This window comes from Apteryx rowi, unplaced genomic scaffold (genome assembly GCF_003343035.1).
Source record: "Apteryx rowi isolate R43461 unplaced genomic scaffold, aptRow1 scaffold_292, whole genome shotgun sequence".
In the NCBI taxonomy this organism is placed as follows: Eukaryota; Metazoa; Chordata; class Aves; order Apterygiformes; family Apterygidae; genus Apteryx; species Apteryx rowi.
This window is the reverse complement of record NW_020449330.1, coordinates 721,988-742,751: the sequence shown is the minus strand read 5'-3', so window position 1 is coordinate 742,751 and position 20,764 is coordinate 721,988. Positions and strand designations below refer to the sequence as shown.

Below are 20,764 nucleotides of genomic sequence, written 5' to 3'. Positions count from 1 at the left end.
TCTAGAACATCACGATCTGATTAAATACTTTTTGCCTACAGCAGGGAGGTCAAGTATCCAGATTTTATTTTGCACTTATATCTGAATAGCTCTCCTTTGCACCCAGAGAGCTTCATTCCCCCTTACTCCCCTTTTTAAACATGTTACTTTTTAACTTTCCCATTTGCAAAGTGAAGAAAATCAACTCCAGATGTCTGTCACCATTTAGGTATACTTTCCAAAATATTCCAGGAGCAGACATACCTGAGATCTCAACACCTTCCCATCCCTACGTAGTATTTCTATCTGTATATTCAGTGCTTATATTAGCCCTTTCGATCATGGTCATGCCAGAAAAATCCCACTGCCATAGGAGTTCACATTCACCTGACTGTCAATTCCATCACTGAAATCTTTTTCAAGGTCTCCATCTGTGAGAGAAGAGCTCCCAGTCCTAAACTATGGCCTCTATTTCTTATTCCTAGCAATTTATTTTTATGCCTGTTTTAAAACACAGCTACTGTTTTAGCTCAATTTATCAAGAAAGCTTTCTTCCATGTCACTGATAAAAACTTGAAACAGTACACTATCAAAAACAAATCCCACGGGCACACTAGAACACATTTAACTCAATCAGGAGCCACTGGTTTGAGATGTACCAGTCACTGAGTTTTTGGTCCATTTAATTTGTGCCATGTTAATTTTACTAATCTAGTTTATCAAAATGTTTCAGCACAAACTGAAAAGCTGTRTAGAAATTTCTGTGTATTCCATGGACATATTTAAAAAATCAGTTTCTAGTCTGATAAAAATACATATACACACACATTTCACAACATCTGTGTTCCACAAAACTACATTGGTTGGCATCATATTTCCTTAATTTAGATCTTTATTAAAACAGTCTTGTGCTGATCACTCCATTACAGCATAGACTAATACCAGGCTAAGTTACCAGATTTTTTTCCTTAGAAGTAYTTGCATGGCAGTTCTCAAACTCTTGCAGAACTCCCCTGTTGTTTCAAGACCCTTTTCAAGCCAACATTAATGGTATCGCATAGGTCAGAGACCTTCTTGATCAGCTTTTTAAAACATCCTGGGTGCAAATTATCAATTTTCCCCAGTCACACATGGCTAGTTAATGAGGATTGTTAATAATCTTAATGCTCACAGGAATGTTAAATTATTTAATCATCATGCAGCATGACTATATCATTTGGCTTTTCACTGAACACAGAAGAGTAACAGTTATTGAACCCTCCACCTCTTCTGCATTAGACCTGACAACAAAACCATCTCTGCCTAACAACAAGCCAGTTAAAACTGCTTCGGTTTCTAACGCATGGAAAAGCTGCTCCTGCTTCTGAACTCTGCCTGCCGCTGCCCTCTCGTTGCACTCGCGTTTCCTCCTTCTCTCCCTGAACACCACTGTTGGGCTATTCAACAAAAACTCATACTCCTTTTATTGCTCCCTCAAGAATCTAACATCACGTATTAAAAAGAAAAATCCTAACATTTACATTCCATGCTCTTACACCGAAGCAAAAAAACAAAAAAACAAAAAACAAAACAAAAAAAAAACCCAGCCTCCACAATGAATAACAGCAGGGCCGTCCCCTGCAGTCAGTGAGGCTAGGAATATGTGAAAGCTCTGTATACACACAGCTTAAAAGCCAAGCTTTTCGTTTTGGGAGAGGGTTCGGGGCAGGGGGAAACAGCAGTTTTAAAAMCTGAAAGTTCTTTTTTCCCCCAGCAAATCCCCATTTTCTTTGACTCTCTTCTTTCTACAGTAGATTAAGAGTTCATCTCATTTTGTCCAGGGGATTAACTCTATTTTTCTAAAAATACAGGGTTTACTGTCATGAGTTATTTAAAGCTTCGCCTGATATAATAATTTGCTTCCTGCTTTTTCAGTGTATATATCAATACAATAAAAGTCTCCTTTCTTTTTCTTAAAGAATTTGTGCACGGATTATAACTGGCTAGATCTGCATGAAAAAAAAATTTTTTTGGTGATATGCAGCATGAGATACAATTTTACCAGCTCAATATCTCTCTCATCTCTTCCATTTTGCTCAGCTACGGGCATGAAATAGTTTCACGCAATACAACTAATGTACCTTGTTCCACATTTAGCCCTGGAAGCATGTAAAAAAACCTATGAAACTGTCATTTCTCTTCCTATTAGAATTTTATGCCCAACTTTGAGTCTGACATTTTTTATTTAAATGCTCAAGAACTCTCTCAGGTTTGATGGAAGATTTTAAGACTGCATTTTTTATAACTGATCCTTTACATGCTGATGCCATAATTCAGAATTAGCCATCTATTGCATTTACCAGCAGAGGTAATGGTCTGCAACGCACCAGCTCTTAGAAGTGGCTGAGGTTTGGAACAAATCACTCAGCAGCCTGGAAAAAATCTGCTGTCATCTACTAACAAGGACTTTGAGGCTGACACCAGCAGCACTGTAACTCCTCAGTACTCTGCTCTCTCGCGCGATAGGAACAGGACATAGTTAGGGACTCAGAGTCAGCTGTGGTACAGAAATTGTAAACAGAGTTGTTCAGAAATTCACAGCATCTCTTTGACATACTGGCAACATCACACTCAAGAGCTAGGTTTCACCCAGATACTAAAGGACAGATGTGTTCTGAAAAGTGACTTAATAAATGGCACTGTGGTAGCCCATGTTTGTCCTCTCTCACAACATTTCACACCAGGTATGTGCTGCTTATGCGTAAAAAAAATTTTTTTTATTTATTTATTTTTTTACTGCAAGCATCTTGGGATCTGAAAATCCAGCTGTAATAAGCACACCACTGGCCCATACAGCAAGATTAACTTCTAGCTACACAGGCAGCACACCCGTGAGCCAGCACAGAATGAAATCGTGCCCACTTCCATGGTGGTTTTGCTCTGCAGAGGTGGATGGGACAAAAACTAGAAGTAGTGAGAACTATTTATTAATTTTAGTTACTTAAAAATAAACAGAATGGGGGGGGGGGATTAAACACATGTTGAGTAAGAAAATCCCATTTCAGCAGTCAAMTTTTTGGCATAGCTACATTTTATATTAATATTTCTTTTAATGTGTTTTGTAATAGAAATTAGCAAATCATTTACATTCAAATCATGGTCCAACCACCCCACTGAAAGATGAAATTGAATCAACTTATTAGTTGATTCAACTTATTTTCAACCAAACAAAGAAAAAAATGGAAATGAAGTACAAAATTGGTCACTACTGAATAAAAGTTTTTTTCAGGAAAAAAGCAAAAGCTTTTTTGATGATTTTGGCAATTTTGTCTGTTAACGTTTGATTTCAAAAATCTATTAAATAATCCTTGTGGATCCAATTGTTACAAGAACAAAGCTGATTCGGAAAAGAGGGAGGAAAAAAAMCAGTGAAGACTCTACTACAAATTAGGCAGGAAGTGAATCAATGTCAGCTTTACCTTCAGTTAACACAATTCCTTTCTCAAAGCAAAAGAAGTTCAGATGGAAAAGAGACTTACAAAAAAAGTTATTTACAAAAAAACAAAATCTTCAGTGCAAAACAAAACTGTTCCAGCTCAAGACTACAGAGAGACTGCAATGGCCTCCGACACTTGTCATCATGTCAAAACTGCCCTGGTTGGTGGGACTCAGGTAGCTTTCAGTATTCCCCTACAGTCACCACACATCATCTTCATTTTAATACCACAGTCAATGTGCTACGCATGGCCTCTGTAAAAACAACTGCTAATTAAAAAAAAAAAAGTCAGTGAATAAAGTGACTGAAGACAAATTAATAAGCAACGTTTGTGTTCAAGTAACTGTATCTTTCTTTCCTTGGCCTGTCTCATAACCCTGAAAAACTCTCAAGAGGTCTTTTCATTACCATGTCATCAAATCTAAGGCTGCAAGCACTTTACTTCCCGTTACTCTTTCTCGCACATAAATTAGCGTAAAAAGAAGATGCGAAGTTTCTCAATTTCTGATGGTCTGGACAAAATCCATGGTTAATGGCAGCGCTTGCAAATCCGACTGTAAAGTGTAACTGATTTCAACTCAAAACAACGTGCAGTTCTCTACTTAGCTATGCAAATGATGCCAATCTGATAGGTAAAAACATCTATCCCAGGCAGTAACAATCTTCGCTTACATGTCACAACACTCAGCATTTCTGTAATGGTATCACAAGATATCAGCAAACTGTATAAAGATAAGGAAGTAAACCTCATCTGTAGAACTGACACTTATTTTACAGGTAGGGAAACTGAAACAAACAGGTATGATGTGACCTATTTAAGACGACATAGGAAAAGCATGGCATCAAGAGCAAGTGAAAGACAGCAAAGGGAAAATTAATCTTAAACGTTAAACAAACATTGAATAAGGTCTTAGAAGCAGTTGGAAAAGGCATCCCCACTCAAAAGAAGAAAAAGCAAATGGCAGAAATTGACTCCTTAGAAGGACAATGTAAGAACAAAACCAACACAAGAAACCAGCTGATCAACTGAAAAAGACGCTTTTCCCATCCATCATCTCAACACATTGAACATGTCTTAAGGATACAAATTTTACTAAACAATTTCAATAGGCCAACTGGTTTGAACGTATATATAACATGTGTACGGATATGTATATATACACAGCTTATTTTTCACACCTAGCTATTCAATAAGGAGTTCATAAATCATGGTAATTAAAACACAGAGACATTCCAGTAACATTCTTTTTTGGGCAAATTGCAATCTGAGCCAGATACTGAACCTACAGAAACCAAGGTGATTCTTTAAATGATTTCACAGACCTTTCCATCAAATGCTATATATATACACATATATGTATGTATGTATGTATAAACATAGATACATACACACACACACCCCTCCATGCACAAAGGTAAATTCAACTTAAGTATACTAATTCAACTTAAAGTATACTTTCAACAGAATTATATCAGGGATTAAGTTAGTTAATGGTGTTTGAAAGTAACATTTAAAACTGTAAACAGAACTTTTAGTGGCAAAGTCAATGGGACTTGCACTACCAAAAACCTAGTATATTTTCTAAACAAAAGTAGAGGAAAAAATCTCATCAAAATGTATTTCATCTGATTCTGTCACTGCTTTCTGCTTTGGAGAGATGCCATCATTTGAGAGTGGAAGTTCCTAGTCTACACAGGTCACAGGCTCCTGGGCCGTCCTACCGCAGCTGCAGCGCTTAAGGAAACACCTGGCTCCCCGAAGAGCCACGAGAGCTGTGGAGAGGAGCCTTTGGGGCCGGTGCGGCACTGTGCCCTCTCACAGGACAGCGAGCCCCTACAGGGCAGCTCCCTTACAACACGAAGGCTGCAGCTCCACCAGAATTTAAGGCAATTTAAGCATGTATTACTGCAGCCTTCATCTACCTTCCAGTTGCCTGTTCCTGCTCTCTCCCTTAGGACGGGCGCTGGCGTCYGTCTGATTCAGTGTACACAAGCAACCTACTCTAGCTTATTTTGTTTTCTTACTTTTCACATCAGTGAGATGAGGCCAGGAACACTGTTTTTGCCAGAAAACTCTCAGCAAACATTTAAGGGCCCCTCAAGTTTTAAGTGCAGCCTGTCCAGCTTTCATCAAAGTGAAAAAAGCAATGACCAAGTCAGTGCCTCCGCCAGCAGCCAGCAAGGTCAGGCGGGTTCAGGTGCTCAGACTGGAGGGAGATGTCCGTCGAGCCACTCGGCAGCGTTCCCCCAGCCGAATAGCTCCGCACATGGGACGCTGACCAGCGGCGTTGCTTGCACACCGTAGCTATGAGAGGGCTCGGACAGGCTTTCTAACAAAGCAGTATTCTCCTGGTTTATTTTACACTTCTCCCATCTCTAAAACCTCCTCTCCTCTTTGCAGTTCAGCTAAATGCTTCTCTCAGCTCCTACCTTTTTCCTTTTATATTTTGTTCCTACAGTGGCACACTCTACATGAGAGGGTTATATCACCGCCCTCCAGCAACACATCAAACCAACTGCATAATTACACTGAAATTTGTCATATTTCACCTAAAAGAGAAGGAGTGCTCAAGTGTTTTCCTTAATAAAGGATCTAATTCTGCACTGAGGTTTTTTTTAATCAGATTATTTTTCTCCTTGAAATATGATATAACCTTTCTGCAGAATTAATGTATTGACTGATTTCAAACTACAGATATGATTTTTCATGGATGCTTTTATTTTCCAGCATACTGAGTGGTTCATGCTGTATGGTATCTATTTTTCTTTTTATTAATTGGATATAATTATATTATCATGATGAGTAAAAATTTGCTAAAACAAAAAGGAAGCTGTCCGAAGGGTTTGTTCTATTTCTTGAACTCTTTTAGTCAGTATTCAATGATCTATTACAATTTGCTACAGTATGTTGTTTAAAATCAATAAGATTTATAAAATTATATACCAAATGTGTTTATAAATCTGTCAGCAATAGAAATCATTGGCAAAAGCAGGTTAGGCCTGGGAGAGAGACCAAGCCCGGAGCTCCAGGTGGAAGGGGGCGGCCAAAGGGCTGCCAAAGCAGGGGGCCTCTCCCCCGAGACCTGCTCCATCCGGGCCCTGCCTGGGCGCGTGGGCTAAGCTCGGCCAGTGCCCAGGGCTGCACTGCAGGAGGGCCACGGCTGGCGAGAGGAAAGGCTACAGCATCAGAGCGGAGAGTAAACCCCCAGGAAGCCAGTGTGGTATGATACACATAAAGGAAAAACAAACTACTGTAAATACTAGTTGACATCTTAACTGATTTGATAAGATCATTCCTCTCCTCATAGGTAAAATTACCAGCATTATTGCTTTAAAAAATGAATTCAGTTGGATCCTAACCTCTGGCCAATCCCAGGCTGTGAAAGAACAGAACTCTTTTCTCTAAGGTAAGCTTACATCTCCTTTTCAAGTTTAAAAGATTCTAGGCTCCATGATCACATACAAGTTCCAATATCAGGTACATCTTTTATTGGATCATTTTAATTTTGAGCCATGGTGAGGTGACCACAGTTCTCCAAGTATTCTCTCTGAGCACATTCAATATCCTGTAAAGCTGTATACTACATTTTCTTTCCCCTAAATGCATCCAGACATCTTCATGCATTTTAAGCATCAGCTGTAAACTCAGTTCAGTGACTGTTATATCATCCCTACTATTATGAATCCCATTTTGCTTCCTGAGAGGGTACATCCTTTCCGGATTCTAAACAACTGCATATGAATTAATGTTAATCAATTTACAGTCTCTCCTATTCTTCTTCCTATGTATTAATGCAAAAATATTTTGAAAATATTATTTTCGAAATCCATATTTAAATCTACCTGGATGGTCTCTTTAATGGTATCTGAACTGTAATGACATTTGGTTTGTAGGGATTAGTTAACAGTGAGGCAAAGACAAGAAACAGAAAAAGTAATAAATTGAGCACACAGATACACAAATCCTAATGAGCAGTGAAAAACAGAGACAATAACAAAGACTGGAATTCACAAGTCACTGATAGATAGGCTGTTAAAGGACCCACCTTGAAGAGGTTCATACAGAACTTCGTAACTGGTCAGAACAAGAAACAAGCTCATCTTGGGTCTCTTGGGAAAGAGCAAACTTACTACGGGATATTTGAAAGGGATTGTGGGATGGTTTAAAGAGATTTGGGAACGTGCAAAATAATTACGGTAAGATCAATGGCAGGAAAAAGGAGGGATCTAGGGGCACTGGGGAAAAACAAGCATGGGAAAATGGAGTGAAAGAGATATAAAAGGGGCCAGTCGCAGGGAAGCAAAGTGCTGCTCAGTACATTTCCTGGACCAAGCTTTGTTCCTGACCACCACTATCCGTCATCTTAGCAAACTCTATTTCTAGCTGTTTTTCTGTGCGAGTGTGCTTTCTGTTCTGAGTGCATGTACACACGTGCATGTAGGTACTGCAAGTGAGCTTTAATCTGGACTAACAAGTGGGGAAAAAACTCTGGAAAGACCCAAGGTCCAAGCCAGTGCCTGGTAAAGGTCCTACAGTCTGGGTATGGATACTGGATTGACTTAGAGCCCGTGCTGTTATTCAAGGGATCTGTGAATGTGAGTCTGCTTGTGAATCAGGGCAGTGAGGGGGGTTGTAGGTTCGGCTAGCGAACTTCAGCCCTGATGAGCCAGAGAGAAGGAAGAGGCTTGGGCTGCCTGTGTTCGCGTTTATGTGGATGCTGCATGCCTTTCTGTGGGGGCTGTCTGTATTTATGTGGGGTCCAGTAAGGGCACTGTTTTCTGTCTGGGTGGATCTCTGTGACCAGCCACATGTGTACTGGGTGTGTTTATCTTTGGGATACACATTCAACCTCACTACAGCCAAACCTGTAAACTGGAACAGAAGCAGCCTCCTTCTAACAGACCAGGAGGAGAAAAACCCTGGGTTTTGAAGTCTACAGATTTGGCTTCCCTTAACAGTTTGCAATCTTACATTTACAAGAATGCAATTTTACTCAGAAAGTTATTGAATAAATTCATTGGGGTAAGTACACTCAACCTGAAACTCTAAGTTATTATATGAAAGGTCACCTCCATAATGTTTAGTATGGAGCATTACCCCATTTAGCCTTGGAAAGAGTTAATTAAGAAATAATATTTTGGTGATAGAACATACACAGAATGAAATATTACAATGTACCCGCCTGATATAAAATATCTGCTTTCCCATTAACAATTGTGCTTAGGGAACAAAATCAAAGAGGGGTAGTCTAGTTTCAATATAGTTCCTAAAATAGCTCATATTCCCAACTGAATTAAGAAAAGCAAGAACAAAACTGTGAGAGACCACAACTTCAGTCTTCAGGTTGCATAATGTTATGCACCATTTCATTAACATAAGGGCCATGTAACATCTCGAGTTTCCCCACAGCAACAGCATTGCTTCCCCAGCAGTGGAAAATACCAATGTCACTGGAAGATTCTGCAAGGAGTCTCAACAACAAAAAATATCTATTACATTTAAAATACAGACTTGAGGTACAATGCTTAAAGTGCAACATCTTCTGAAATATCCCCCAAGTGATCTGAGCTCTAACTGCTGCCATACTTCTAGAACCAAGGTTGCTTAATTTGTGCCAGGGAGGTACTCTCTGTACCTTGCAGTATCGGGCCTCTGAAGACAGTAATAGTTTGTGCAGTATTATGCCTCCCAAATAAAAAAAAATTACTTCTGGCAATCTTTTCAGGTTGATCATCCCAAATTGAGAGTGTATTTTACTTGCTGGAAGGTGAGGTAAGAAAAAAAGACTTTATTCATTTTTCCTTCAGTACCAATGAGCATTTTTCTGAGCTTGGAGTAGTACATAGAAAGAGAAGCCACTAAGAAGCAAGACGAATCCCTCTCTGCAACTGTTTTCTTCCCAATAAAAGTGCATTTTTAGTTGAGAACTTATAAAAAATGGAGTGGGAAAACATGTTCTGAACACTACATTCACTTCTCCATTTATGTTGTTTATGAGGTTTTACACATTTCAAAAGAGCTCAGACTCGTACCTCTTGCTGCATTCTCATTAAACATCCATTAATGCAGAATTCTTTTCATACCATCTTGGTTAGTGTCACTGCCCTTTCCCTTGTCATCAACTGCTAAAATCTACTTTGTTTCCAAAACTTCAGTAAGCATTAATTACATTGTAATTATATCTCGTATTTTTATCTAGTTATTTTTATCCATCACATTTTCCCCTTTTGCAGAAGAAGGAGAGGATAACAAAATGTAAGAYTCATGAAGGAAAGCTAATTATAGTGTAGATGCTTTGCAAGTTTCCACAAGCCTTAAGGCACTACAACATATCTCATCTAATCCAAGCATCTCATGAATGCACCAAAACATATTTCCAATCATACTGAAAATTGTGCTCATTTAAATGACATTCAGAAACGGGTCTAAAAAGCAATGGCCTGTGAATACTTTCTCAATAGTTCTGCTATTCATCAGAAAAAGAGTTTGGTGACAAAAATTCGTATTGAGTTGACAGACATATTCACCCAAAAAAGCTATTTTTCCTCTATGCTTTAGGGAAGTTTTGATTTTAAAAAGTTCTATTTTTTCCCCAAGAACTTCAATCTTGAAGATCATACTGAAGAAAACATAAGACAGGAGTTTTCAGTGCAAGATGACCCACAAATGRCAAGCTTTAAGATAATGCTAGTTTTTCTAAATCCATTTACTTACAATCTAAATCAAAATCTGAATCCACATGCAATATACAAAATGCTAGATGAAATAACATATGATTTCATAGCCTCCTATATTTTTTTTAATATTCTAAATCATTGTTTTAAAGGCTGTGTAGTGACTTTATGGATTAGCACACACTCAGTTGCAAAGGACTGATTACAGGATGTACCTAACCACGTAGCAGGCTGCTACAATAGAAATGTATTTTCACTGCCATGGAAGTTTATACAAAACCAAAATGCATTTATGCTTTGGTCGTCTTCTAATCTACCCATATAAGGTTTAAATAGAATTTCCATGTGTCAAAAARTGATTTAAATGAAGAGATGAAAAACTGCCAAGCATACATAACAGAGGAAACTATGCTAAGCATCAGGTGCAGTGGGAAAGAAAGCAAGGAAGAACAGGAGGAAGCATGAATCAAGATACAGAAGTATGAAACTTGAAGAAAGTTGAACTTGATGAAAAAGGTCTTGAACAAATCTAAAGCAAAAGCAGAGAGGAAAAGTTTAGCTACAACTTTTTCAATAAGCTGGAAAGGAGAAAGAGAGGCTTGTAGGAGAATTCGAGATAGAAGGCCAGGAAGCAGAGCTGTCACACCTGCCGATAYCAAACACGCCAGCTGGACAAAGATGAGGTCTGTACCAGTCTGCTTGAGGGACAGAGAGAAAACAAAGACAGGAAYGAAATAACTAATGTTAATGCAGAAAGGAAAGGTGTGATGACAGAATTCATGCTGTGCCATGATGAATGTTAGCTGACAGTGGGACACAGTGAAGTTTGGAGGAGTTTAAGAGAGGGAATCACAGTCRCAGGTGATGGATTTAAGATCCTCTATATGAAGGACTCTTGAACGCCAGTGAGGAAGCATATAGGAAGGGGTGAAAGTCTGTGACTGATAACTTAATTTCCTCCATGAAAGAAATGGCAAAAGCTTGAACAAAGAACCCAGTGTGAAAGTTTGAAGAAATCCACTGGAAAGCAAAGATTAAAAAAAAAAAAAAAAATAGTGGGAAATGGTCCTTTTTAATAAAAACACAGGATGGAGTAATGATAGCAAGAATATGTTCTAGAGAGAAAGTGCTTTCAATTTTGGCATATAGCAGGTTAGAAATGCAAGCCAAGAAAAGTCTCAAGAGAGGATAGCAATAACAAATGGAGTTTTGTGCAAATGTGCACTGGAGCTCTCCAACAAACTCTGAAGAGGGGACACTCCGTGTTTTCATTTCCTGCACATTGTTGTACTATTGTTCATCTTTCCTAGATAGTATACTACAGTCAATACAATTTAATGTTCCATCTGCTCCTAAATTACAATTTTTAAAGGCTTTGAGTCTTTGTTATATATTCTAGGTTCAACATATGCCATAAGCAAGAATTAAACTTGTCTTTTAGGAAACACTGGGAAGGTGGGAGGGGAGAAAAAATGGTTATTTAATTTTCCATTTGCTTTCTAAGCTGACTTTTCAATTGCTCCACAGCCTTGCTAGCAAGCGTCAGGCCACATTCCCCAGATAATCTTTGGGATTTTTATTTAKTAAGCTGTCATACACATAACTCCTTCAGAGTATTCCCCCCAGCCGCAGGCTCATTATGAAAAAGTCTTACTCCAGTAAGCTGGTGCCCAGGCTGCAGGCTTAGCAACAGCCTGATCCTATTGAAAGATGGCCCTTTCCCCCAGTCGACGACACGGCATATTGTTAGTGGAAGAATCACTTTTACTTCAAGATAGTTTTCTATTGGTCTGCTTTCCGTTACCAGACGCCTGGTTCTGTTAAACTCTTAAGAGGCCATTCTTAAGAGAATTCTTAAAAGGTCTCTTTAAGAGACCATTCTTGGTTCATTTCAATCAGCATACATTAATAGCAATATTAATACATATTTAAAGACAACATTTCTTAATACTCAAAAACCTTTATTTTCCTTTGAGCCTAATTTTCTTTCCCCAAAATTTATTTTTCTCATACCTAATCTCTTGCTTCTCTAACACTAGGAAACACTATGCATTGCTAAGTACAGCATCTGAAAAGCCTCTCTTTTAAATTAAAATTCCCTCCTTAATCATCTTTATCATGTTTCTCTTGTGATCATTTTTGTATTACCYAATTGGCATCACTCAGCACCAGCACCTCTGATTCTCAGACTTGGTATCTTCTACATATAAACAGTAAACACATTCAATAAATAAAGAATACCACAGATCTAGATTTTGTCTTTTATACATTCTCTGATAAATGTTAGATATCACAAACAAAGGCAGTATTTATTGCACTAGACTGGCATGAACAAAATACAGTCTTGAGTTTAAGGCCAAATCTATTAGGTTAGGTATAACGGAATTGAACCTACTGCTTGTACAAAAAAGACATAGCTCCAAAATATTTCTCTTCAGCAGTAATATTCGTGTATATACATATATGCAGTCTTCAAGTTTCGTAATAAAATTTCTAGAAATACAAAATTATTATTCTACCAAGGTGTCTTGTAAAGCATCCTCTCCTAAAACTGTATCTAAAATGGGGATTCAAGGGGAATACTTAAATTTTCCATGCATAATAAACATCTATGGCTCAGTATGCTGTGCTACAGAAACTGATCTTTATGGCCTAGATTCTTACATTAAGACTATTTTAATTTTAAAACACTTTTTTTCCTTCTTGTCAAATAACTACAGCTGAGCAATACAACAACCTAGCAGCAGTTAAAAAATATCTTCAACCTGGAAATGTGATATATTTAATTCTCTGGCTTTCAGTAGTCAATCTCTATGAATTAGACTTCTGCAGAGCTCACATACAATGTATCTACATCACTCTTGCCTCTATAGGACATACCGAAGTCCCAAGACATTGGGCCCTGTTCCCGTTACATGGCAGAGAAAGCAACACTTTTAAAAYGTTTTGAAATTTAGAAACTCTGAGCATAAAACAGACCTTTAATAACGCATGGTCCTGGGATCTAGCATTTATCCCTTATCTGAATAAATACAAACCCTTCCACAGTGACTAATAGAATGGTCTCTGAACACTGAAGAGATMCAGCTGTGTACCACACAGCTGGTACCTGGCAAGGTTAGAAAACTCTGCTTCAGACAATGACCAAAAAAACCACACCACACCACCCCCCGAACCCTGATGAGTTTGAAGAAACAAGCTTGTACTAYACTTACTTCTTAATATATTTAAGTACATATCCTTATTGAGCTATTCAAACATACTACAGTGTTTATTTCTTCACTTCAGTAACTGGGGAAGAAATCAACTTACCCTATGTTTTTCTTTAATTTTTTTCCTGTATTCTTCTTTGTCATACTTGTCTTCTTCTCGCAGCATTTCTTTCACTTTATCTAAGTTGATACCACTGGCATCATCTTCCTCATCTGCTTTTGCCAGACTGGATTTTTGCACAGGCGGCCACTGCTGCACTAACTAAATTAAACAACAACAAGCAATGAATAGAAATGCTTTTCCACATCAAAATTTTGATGTTCTAAGCAATCCACTACACAGCCATACATTATTTTTCTAGACTAGATAAAAAGGCCATTTGCAAAGAAAAACAAAACACTGGTACAGTACAAAGTTGGATATCATATTTAACATTTCAGATAGATTCTGTTTAGCCAAAAATAAACATTTGAAAATAAAGTCTCCACCACACCAYATTACGATTTAATGTGTTCATTTGAACTTTTTCCCCTGTTTTTCTCACTTTGCCTAATGACACAAACAATTTATAATCATGTTAGCCATTTTGTGRAAAAAAAATTGTATTTGCTTTCAAGAAAACAGTATCCAGGACAAATACAACAGAATGGAATACATGTAGATTTAAACAATAAGTCTTCATGTAAACAACCAATATTCCAACATATTAACTGGAAAAAAAATGAGAGAGAAGCTTTCATCACATAGTGCGTTAAAAAAAAACAAACAGTGACTGCAGGTTCATGTTTTCTGGTAAAGCAGGAGGACAGATGTGAAGATTTCTATTGGTTATAGTACCAAAACTGGATTGGAAATGCTTGAAGATTCAAATTGGATTTGTGAATGACAAGCTGAGCACATCCAACTTCACTTAAATATCTGGAACTCTAGGGTTAAGACACGGACTAAGTAAGATTTAACCAAAAATAAATAAATAAATGAATCTTATGACCTAATAGCTTATATCTAATTGTATGAGCAGTAATCTTTTGGGCATAGTCTTTGCAAAATGATTCTTGCTTATGGACTTGTGAAGTAGGAATTCTTAAAAAAAAGAAACTGTATATAACAGAAAATATAGGATACCTTTCAGATAGTTTGCAAAAATATAAACTAACATGCAAAAACATATTTAGGATGCTGTAATGCACATAGAGTGTTATTTACCTGGAACCTGATGATCCCAAGTCAAACCTACTGTTTCTACTTCCTTTCATAAAATGGAGTTTGTGTACTTATATTAAGAAGATAAAAATAAAACTTCTTTAAGAAATGTATCAAAGAGATGTGGAGTAGCWCAGTAAAACTTTAAAGTACTGTTTCAAACAGCTCAGCAAAAAAGCACAAATAACATCTGGAGATGCAAAGTTTATGTTTCCTTAAATAACTCAACCCCCTTATCTATTGTGCTACTTTTCTAAGTACAGTCCCTGTGCTAACTTTGAGTGTCTGTGCTCACTCCTTTTTACTTCATTGCACGGACACATGAAACACCTGCTTATCAACCGTCAAGACTAATTTAAATTTGAATGCTTTGCTCCTCCACAGGCTCTCCTTGCAAAAAGAGTTTTGAGTTAAAAAAAATAATAATAATAATAATCAAAAACTCTTCTATCCAAGCTTCAGAAGAAAAGCAAACCCCTCACAAAAACATTTAACAGTCTTTTACCTTTACCTGACAAATTGGCCTCAGATAAGACTGTAATTAATGGGCTACATTTACCTGTATAAAAAAGAATGTGCATTTATATGCAATTAGAAATACTTGTGAAGTGGCCAGTCAGATACACAACTGATCACTCTCAAATCCAAGTGCACCAGAAAACAAGGATTGTACAATTTGATATTTTGAATAGTCTGTAACTACAACTATGATCATCCTTCATGAAAATTCAGGACCAAGTTTTATTGCAATGTCCTAATTGCATAAAATGATACATCAGCTGAATGTTGCAGAAATATTCCTAATTTGCTAAAAAATTGAAGCAAAGAATGTCTGGCAGCCATTAGACATATACCATTTCTACAATATTCAGGTTCCCTGCATCCCTCAGGATTAAAATAGTTTAACATCTTTATTTCTTCCAAAAAAGAAAGAAAAAAAAAGCACTTGTATTTCAGCTTATTTAAAACATTTTTGGTGTTTTCCTTTGAAAAATCCTTACAAGTAACTGAACAATTAATCTTTGGCAGGAATATATAGACAGAAAGAACCACAGGCAATCCTGAACCACAGCCTTTCCCAAAATTTATTTAAATCCACATACACCTACACATATTCAAAGAAAAACTTACAGATCATCTTRTGGAGCATCCTCACAACTTTTTCCATTTATAATCAAATAAAAATTAAGCTAAGCTTTGAACATTCACTTATTAATTTTATTTTTCCTTCCCTTTTTGCTTATTTCTGTATATGAGTGCATGTGCATGTGTACTTGTATGTTTTTATTTTTCTGGGTTTCTTCTCTGGTCTCCTCCTGATGTCCAGTGGTCCGTGCAGATAGATGGGAAACACCAGTATAAAAATGTCTTCCAAACCTAAACAGACTTATTTCTGTTGTATCTTCACTGATCAGGGATGATTATATGACAACTTTACTTTAAAATACCAGTTTTAAATGAGTTACTTGGAAAAGTACATAATATATAACTTGAAATAAATATTTAAGTATGAATAATGTAAATCTTGCACATGCATTTCAGAGATGAGATGACTAGTTTTGCGTATCTAATAATATCTGAACATACCATTTCTAATCAACTGGGAAACCTCTCAAAGTTTTTATATTTCAAACAACAGTAATAATATGGATATGTTCGCTTCACCTGCAATATAAAATACCTTAGAAATACCCCAATGTCAGGTCACAAAAAAAAGTGAAATATTAGTTTAGACTTTACTGAAATTAATCCAGAGAGGGAAAAAATGCTACTTTTTTTTTWWTWWTWWTWWTWMYKGRAAWKGRAAAAMMAWKKWMSSMAMMWYYKRARSYYYKRAARSMAAMSKTWRRAAARKTTKKKKWRSSKWWWRRWTTTWWTKSSRRGKTWWYMMCMMMRKKRAAMCCYWRRRKKRMSRRSMAWTTWMMRKWRKTYCYYYYYKKWWWAAAWYMAWWMMWTTTTYCMRGGGSYWWTWAAARRWYCMAWTWAAWKRMYKGSMAAWTTYMAWKSCCYKSYWMMWYMRSMMCMRSYKGSMRRAMCCYKGSSSYYCCCYWRSYTTTYYKRRRAAAWTTTYMAAAWWRRAAWWRKKRAWKKTKGRAARRAAAMCMRGGRMYTTYYYYWAWTYCMAWWWWWTYMMYYMARRMYWWKGGGRARSSRRSMWYYKSMRGRAARKYMWKKTWMMWTTYYWWWARGRAAAAMMRGRWYYTTWWTYCMMCYKSMAWTTKRWTTWAWWRGSMRSMAAWWRGKWRGGKTKGRWWMMRRMSSYWAMMRSYYYYMWWMSRAWWWKKWMMWWMCSKKKKRAMMAARGKYMRKWMYYMAWWWTTYYTTTTTYYYCYYMRKKGRAMYKRAWTTWAAWKKWARKTWAAMYKKTTTKSMRRAMYKRAMCCMAWTWWKRAAAMCMMMMMMYTTTKRAAAMCMMMWWWYYTTTYMWWMMWYYWWWAAAMYWWWWKKWWWWTTKKYYTTWWWAAAAMCMWWAAWTYMRRWTYCMMCMAAAWWWWRKTTWWTTTKRAWTKGKYYTWMCYYYYCMWYYTYMRKKRARRMYWWTTTTKKKKTKRMYTTWAAWTTYYTTTTYMARRWTTTTTTKGSYTYYTKKKKTTTWRKTKSYTTTTTYYTYMAMCYTKSCYTTKRRGSMWTYYKKWWWAAARRARRAAWKRMMWTTYYTKGGGGGKTTTTTTKKTKKTYMRRRKTTKKTYYTYMAAMYTTWAWWWTTKKWWTTYCYTTTWARGRAARRAWWAWTYCYWAAAMMMMWKRAWKKKRRKWWKRRGKTYMAWWAAAAMCMRSYWAAAWKSCYTTTYMWWAAWYYKKTTTWAMCMRGKYMWWAAAAAWYCYYMWTTWWTYYYYTWAAAAAAARRAAAAAAARAWMWSMRYAWMWYWWAWMYYMYMMSMRSMRMRASACMYMTMTCWCMYMWAWMTCWCAMRMSYYTTKKGGRSAMWRWSACWMKAKWTWKWRKMKYWTRYKSTSWSMKMWMAMRMSYYKTSWCACASRRGAKRYRSWRTAWMWSKSKSWRRMSMYWWKRSRCMMYRKKKWTMWCASMKSYKCWSAKAYMMCWYYYSYSTSKSKYKTGWKRWGRKKKTRKMGSRSAYMKCRSMRCACMMSMKYKWGMKMTWTYTSYRYMWMWRWRRRGRRMAMRWGYKCTYKYRMRARMMYYYYYCYYYYYYSWSWCTCKYKYYYYKYRMAMMCMYMWCASWSTMWAAARMRCWMKARRAKAYWCWSWGWRMWYWKMRYWWWAMAMWATWTWWAAWMWCAMAAWMTMTWWKMRYMWYAWRAGARMWYTWTAKAKRWRAMACRMRRWGYSMMARASACMMSMRMAAMWMWMAMRWRWRMRSARAMWSTGWRAWMYCMSASWYTWWWATMYYYTYYMMWAWRWKKWGRKKKTKYTCTSYKSKSKMYMMCWSWRAAARMRMAAMWSTRYASARAMWSYRMMWMKWRTRWKMWMAAMASWGTSYCYSTGTRWAARASWYTKWKMYYSWRRWKWWAWWTWTWTTTKTKKKRRAAAAMASAGARRRGSRMARMKSTKTWTWTTTKWSAMARRKRKAGRRKWTWTMYMSAGWRTWTTTKYRYWTKKGRGRKRKWKTKYRMMWSYRSRRKRWGMRYWTTWWMWMYWCYYYTTWWAWRYRSWRKARAARARAMWMWWRTSWMRWSYMCASAKRYKCYCMCASAGRKKTYKCRSAGMSMCACAYMTYKTGKKRYMMCMMMAAMRCSMYRKRGAKMYCYSWSMYCYYSTRYWYTKWGARMMCYMTWTYYMMRARMAMAARMSSYRTRKKGTKYWSRSRYMWMAWAKMRYAYASWRYACAYAKASAYWTTWWRMRMWAWMWSYSMYWKYRSMRMRWRTWTTWYASMRMAARASACMCCMCASRRRWAYACRSRRAMWCWYWWKARRASACACAMMMCMYWTKTKWTMYYSTGWRRASWSYRMARMKCYMCWSTKYWSRGRRRAGWGKSKSYSYSKRRAAMASWRYAMAMWYYTSWSAYATAWWAKAGRKGKKRWAAMMMMAMMMSAGAGRRRAARRRRAAMMYSWRMWYTTYTCTCWCWYTTTTWTWTTKKKRWWWTTWWWMWSWKTTWTRTKYTMYACWSWRWWYWCWMTRWRRRGRRRAGARAAAAAWAWMWCWSWSWCWSTSWYWWTRKKSWSWRYACWMWWRYRCWSKRRWATRWRMWMTAWAAMAMAAAAAWWWYASWSTYWYWMWRAGRGGRRAAAAARRKKTKTGWSASMKMWWATRYKSTKWTMWMAWAWWRWSMMYATMTSTKWTAKARAAWAKWRWMWSTRKMRSMRCWYWKRRKMTMWRWRTWKYSMYAYWMYWYTTKTKKYRCWMWRMRSMKMYWMYWMWRRRGWSTYKYRCMCMCMYYKWRWAKMKCWSARARMKSTGYKMTWYYCCCMCWCTYKTKKYKYWYMYYWTAWAMACAMAMWSTKTKWGMRYMTMYAYAWRMRMAAWMTCTYYYCYYWKARWATRKGSKMYWYYWSARAAMASMRSRRRWWKYSCMSAGARARARWWTWWARASAYAKWKKYKYYTMKMKSWRARAGWGWSAYWTYTCWCWMWMRCRMWATWTTYTCYYMYWMTWTKYKYTTKKKKTTKTKTTTTYWYMWYMTYTYYYYTTTKYRCWSYSMMRAKWWTWWKWRTRWGMRYAWAAWAWWWTWWAAAAAWRWSWSWRMACWYTWWAWWKWGRKRTMWSWRTWTTKTRWRRKKWTWTTTWWAWRTGTRWARWGYRCMYYWKWKKTKTKYRYWTYTCWMAAWAWWWTTTTYTYYTMKMKMWARARWAYAMAWATWYWSWGKGKKYTYTTWKMRYRYRCACACASASASWRTWTTYWSWKKTRYMMCWYTTTTYYYCYCYYKYSMMAAWMTCYMMAMAMAMASRGRRAARAGRGGGRGRRRAWRWGWGKGRSACWMWAWWYYCCCMCMMYAYACWYWWAAARMRYAKWRTAWWATMTSTGTRYAMAWWTTKYRSAKWTWTWTTTWTRWRAWRYRSMRYWWWWRWRARRKRWAARASWSKRKWWYWMTRTRTWYWMAAAAAAAAWWYWMAAAAAAAWAYASARAARARWATMWSWRTRWRMMYCTCYMCACWCYMCASAKWWTWWWWMYMMAWWTTYTMTWKKGRKRYKYTYKCKSTKTTWYWMWAMWSWRMACACWYWWAWATRTSTSWGMSMSRSSMCMSYGKGKKYYYCYMMMMSSSKSYKYTTTKKKGYRCMMCASRSKSYSYSYRCMMSWSTCWSMSCCMSMSMCMYCYMCAMARRGSKCYCCSCRMMMCCSYSYCMCMMMRMSCYSYSSYKYWCACMCMSWGYRCWSYSCYCWCMCMCASWSYCMMWRYSMCWSYSYSKSKSTGYKYTKWSMCYSYRCWYKWRMWSYKMYRYKWWAAMAYMYMYWYTCYMYMWMRRSRCWSKRKRWRRMRYWKYRMARMSMSWGKGGRGWGYRYAKMRSRKSYCCMYRTKKWKMYMCWCWYRYRSARMACACWSYRYATWWWAAMMYSYKCWMMWMWWAYMYMYMMCASWRWAWMTMTWYYCMMARMKSWRMWMTAYMYYYWMARMRSASAMAWRWGARMAMAARWGKGSRYATATRWRRRGRKWTKKGGSRCAMRWKTWKAKWKYKSTKWKAKRTSWMARAGARWMTMWARWKKWRMWCWMRMKSTKWWWWYWMRWKWWAAAMMMYAKMKSKKGTRTRYKYKYSYYTYWMWMWSARRRGGSKMYMYCWYRTKWWMMYCKSSSCYSKKGWGRSSMCACMYSKRGWGYKSTGTSYMCARTTCTGGGCTCCCCAGTACAAGAGAGACATAGAGCTACTGGAGCAAGTCCAGTGAAGGGCTACAAAGAYGATTAGGGGACTGGAGCATCTCTCWTATGAGCAAGGGCTGAGAGAGCTGGGCCTGTTCAGCCTGGAGAAGAGAAGGCTGAGAAGAGATCTTATCAACGTGTACAAGTATCTGAAGGGAGGGTGTAGACAGGATGGGGCCAAACTCTTCTCAGTGGTGCCCAGCGACAGGACACGAGGCAACGGRCACAAACTGAAACACAGGAAGTTCCATCTGAACATGAGGAAAAACTTCTTCACTGTGAGGGTGACAGAGCACTGGAACAGGTTGCCCAGAGAGGTTGTGGAGTCTCCTTCCTTGGAGATATTCAAAAGCCGTCTGGACACAATCCTTAGAAACRTGCTCYAGGTGACCCTGCTTGAGCAGGGGAGTTGGACTAGATGAACTCCAGAGGTCCCTTCCAACCTCAACCATTCTGTGATA

At 36.8% G+C, this 20,764-nt stretch overlaps 1 protein-coding gene across 1 annotated transcript in view; it reads right to left on the bottom strand.

Moving 5' to 3' along the window:
* Positions 1–20,764, bottom strand: part of DDX10 (DEAD-box helicase 10) — a 136,278-nt gene that overhangs the window by 9,335 nt on the left and 106,179 nt on the right. Inside the window, exon 14 of the mRNA XM_026069369.1 lies at positions 13,442–13,603. Within this exon, the coding sequence (XP_025925154.1) occupies positions 13,442–13,603 (162 nt within the window). The remainder of the gene's footprint in view (positions 1–13,441; positions 13,604–20,764) is intronic.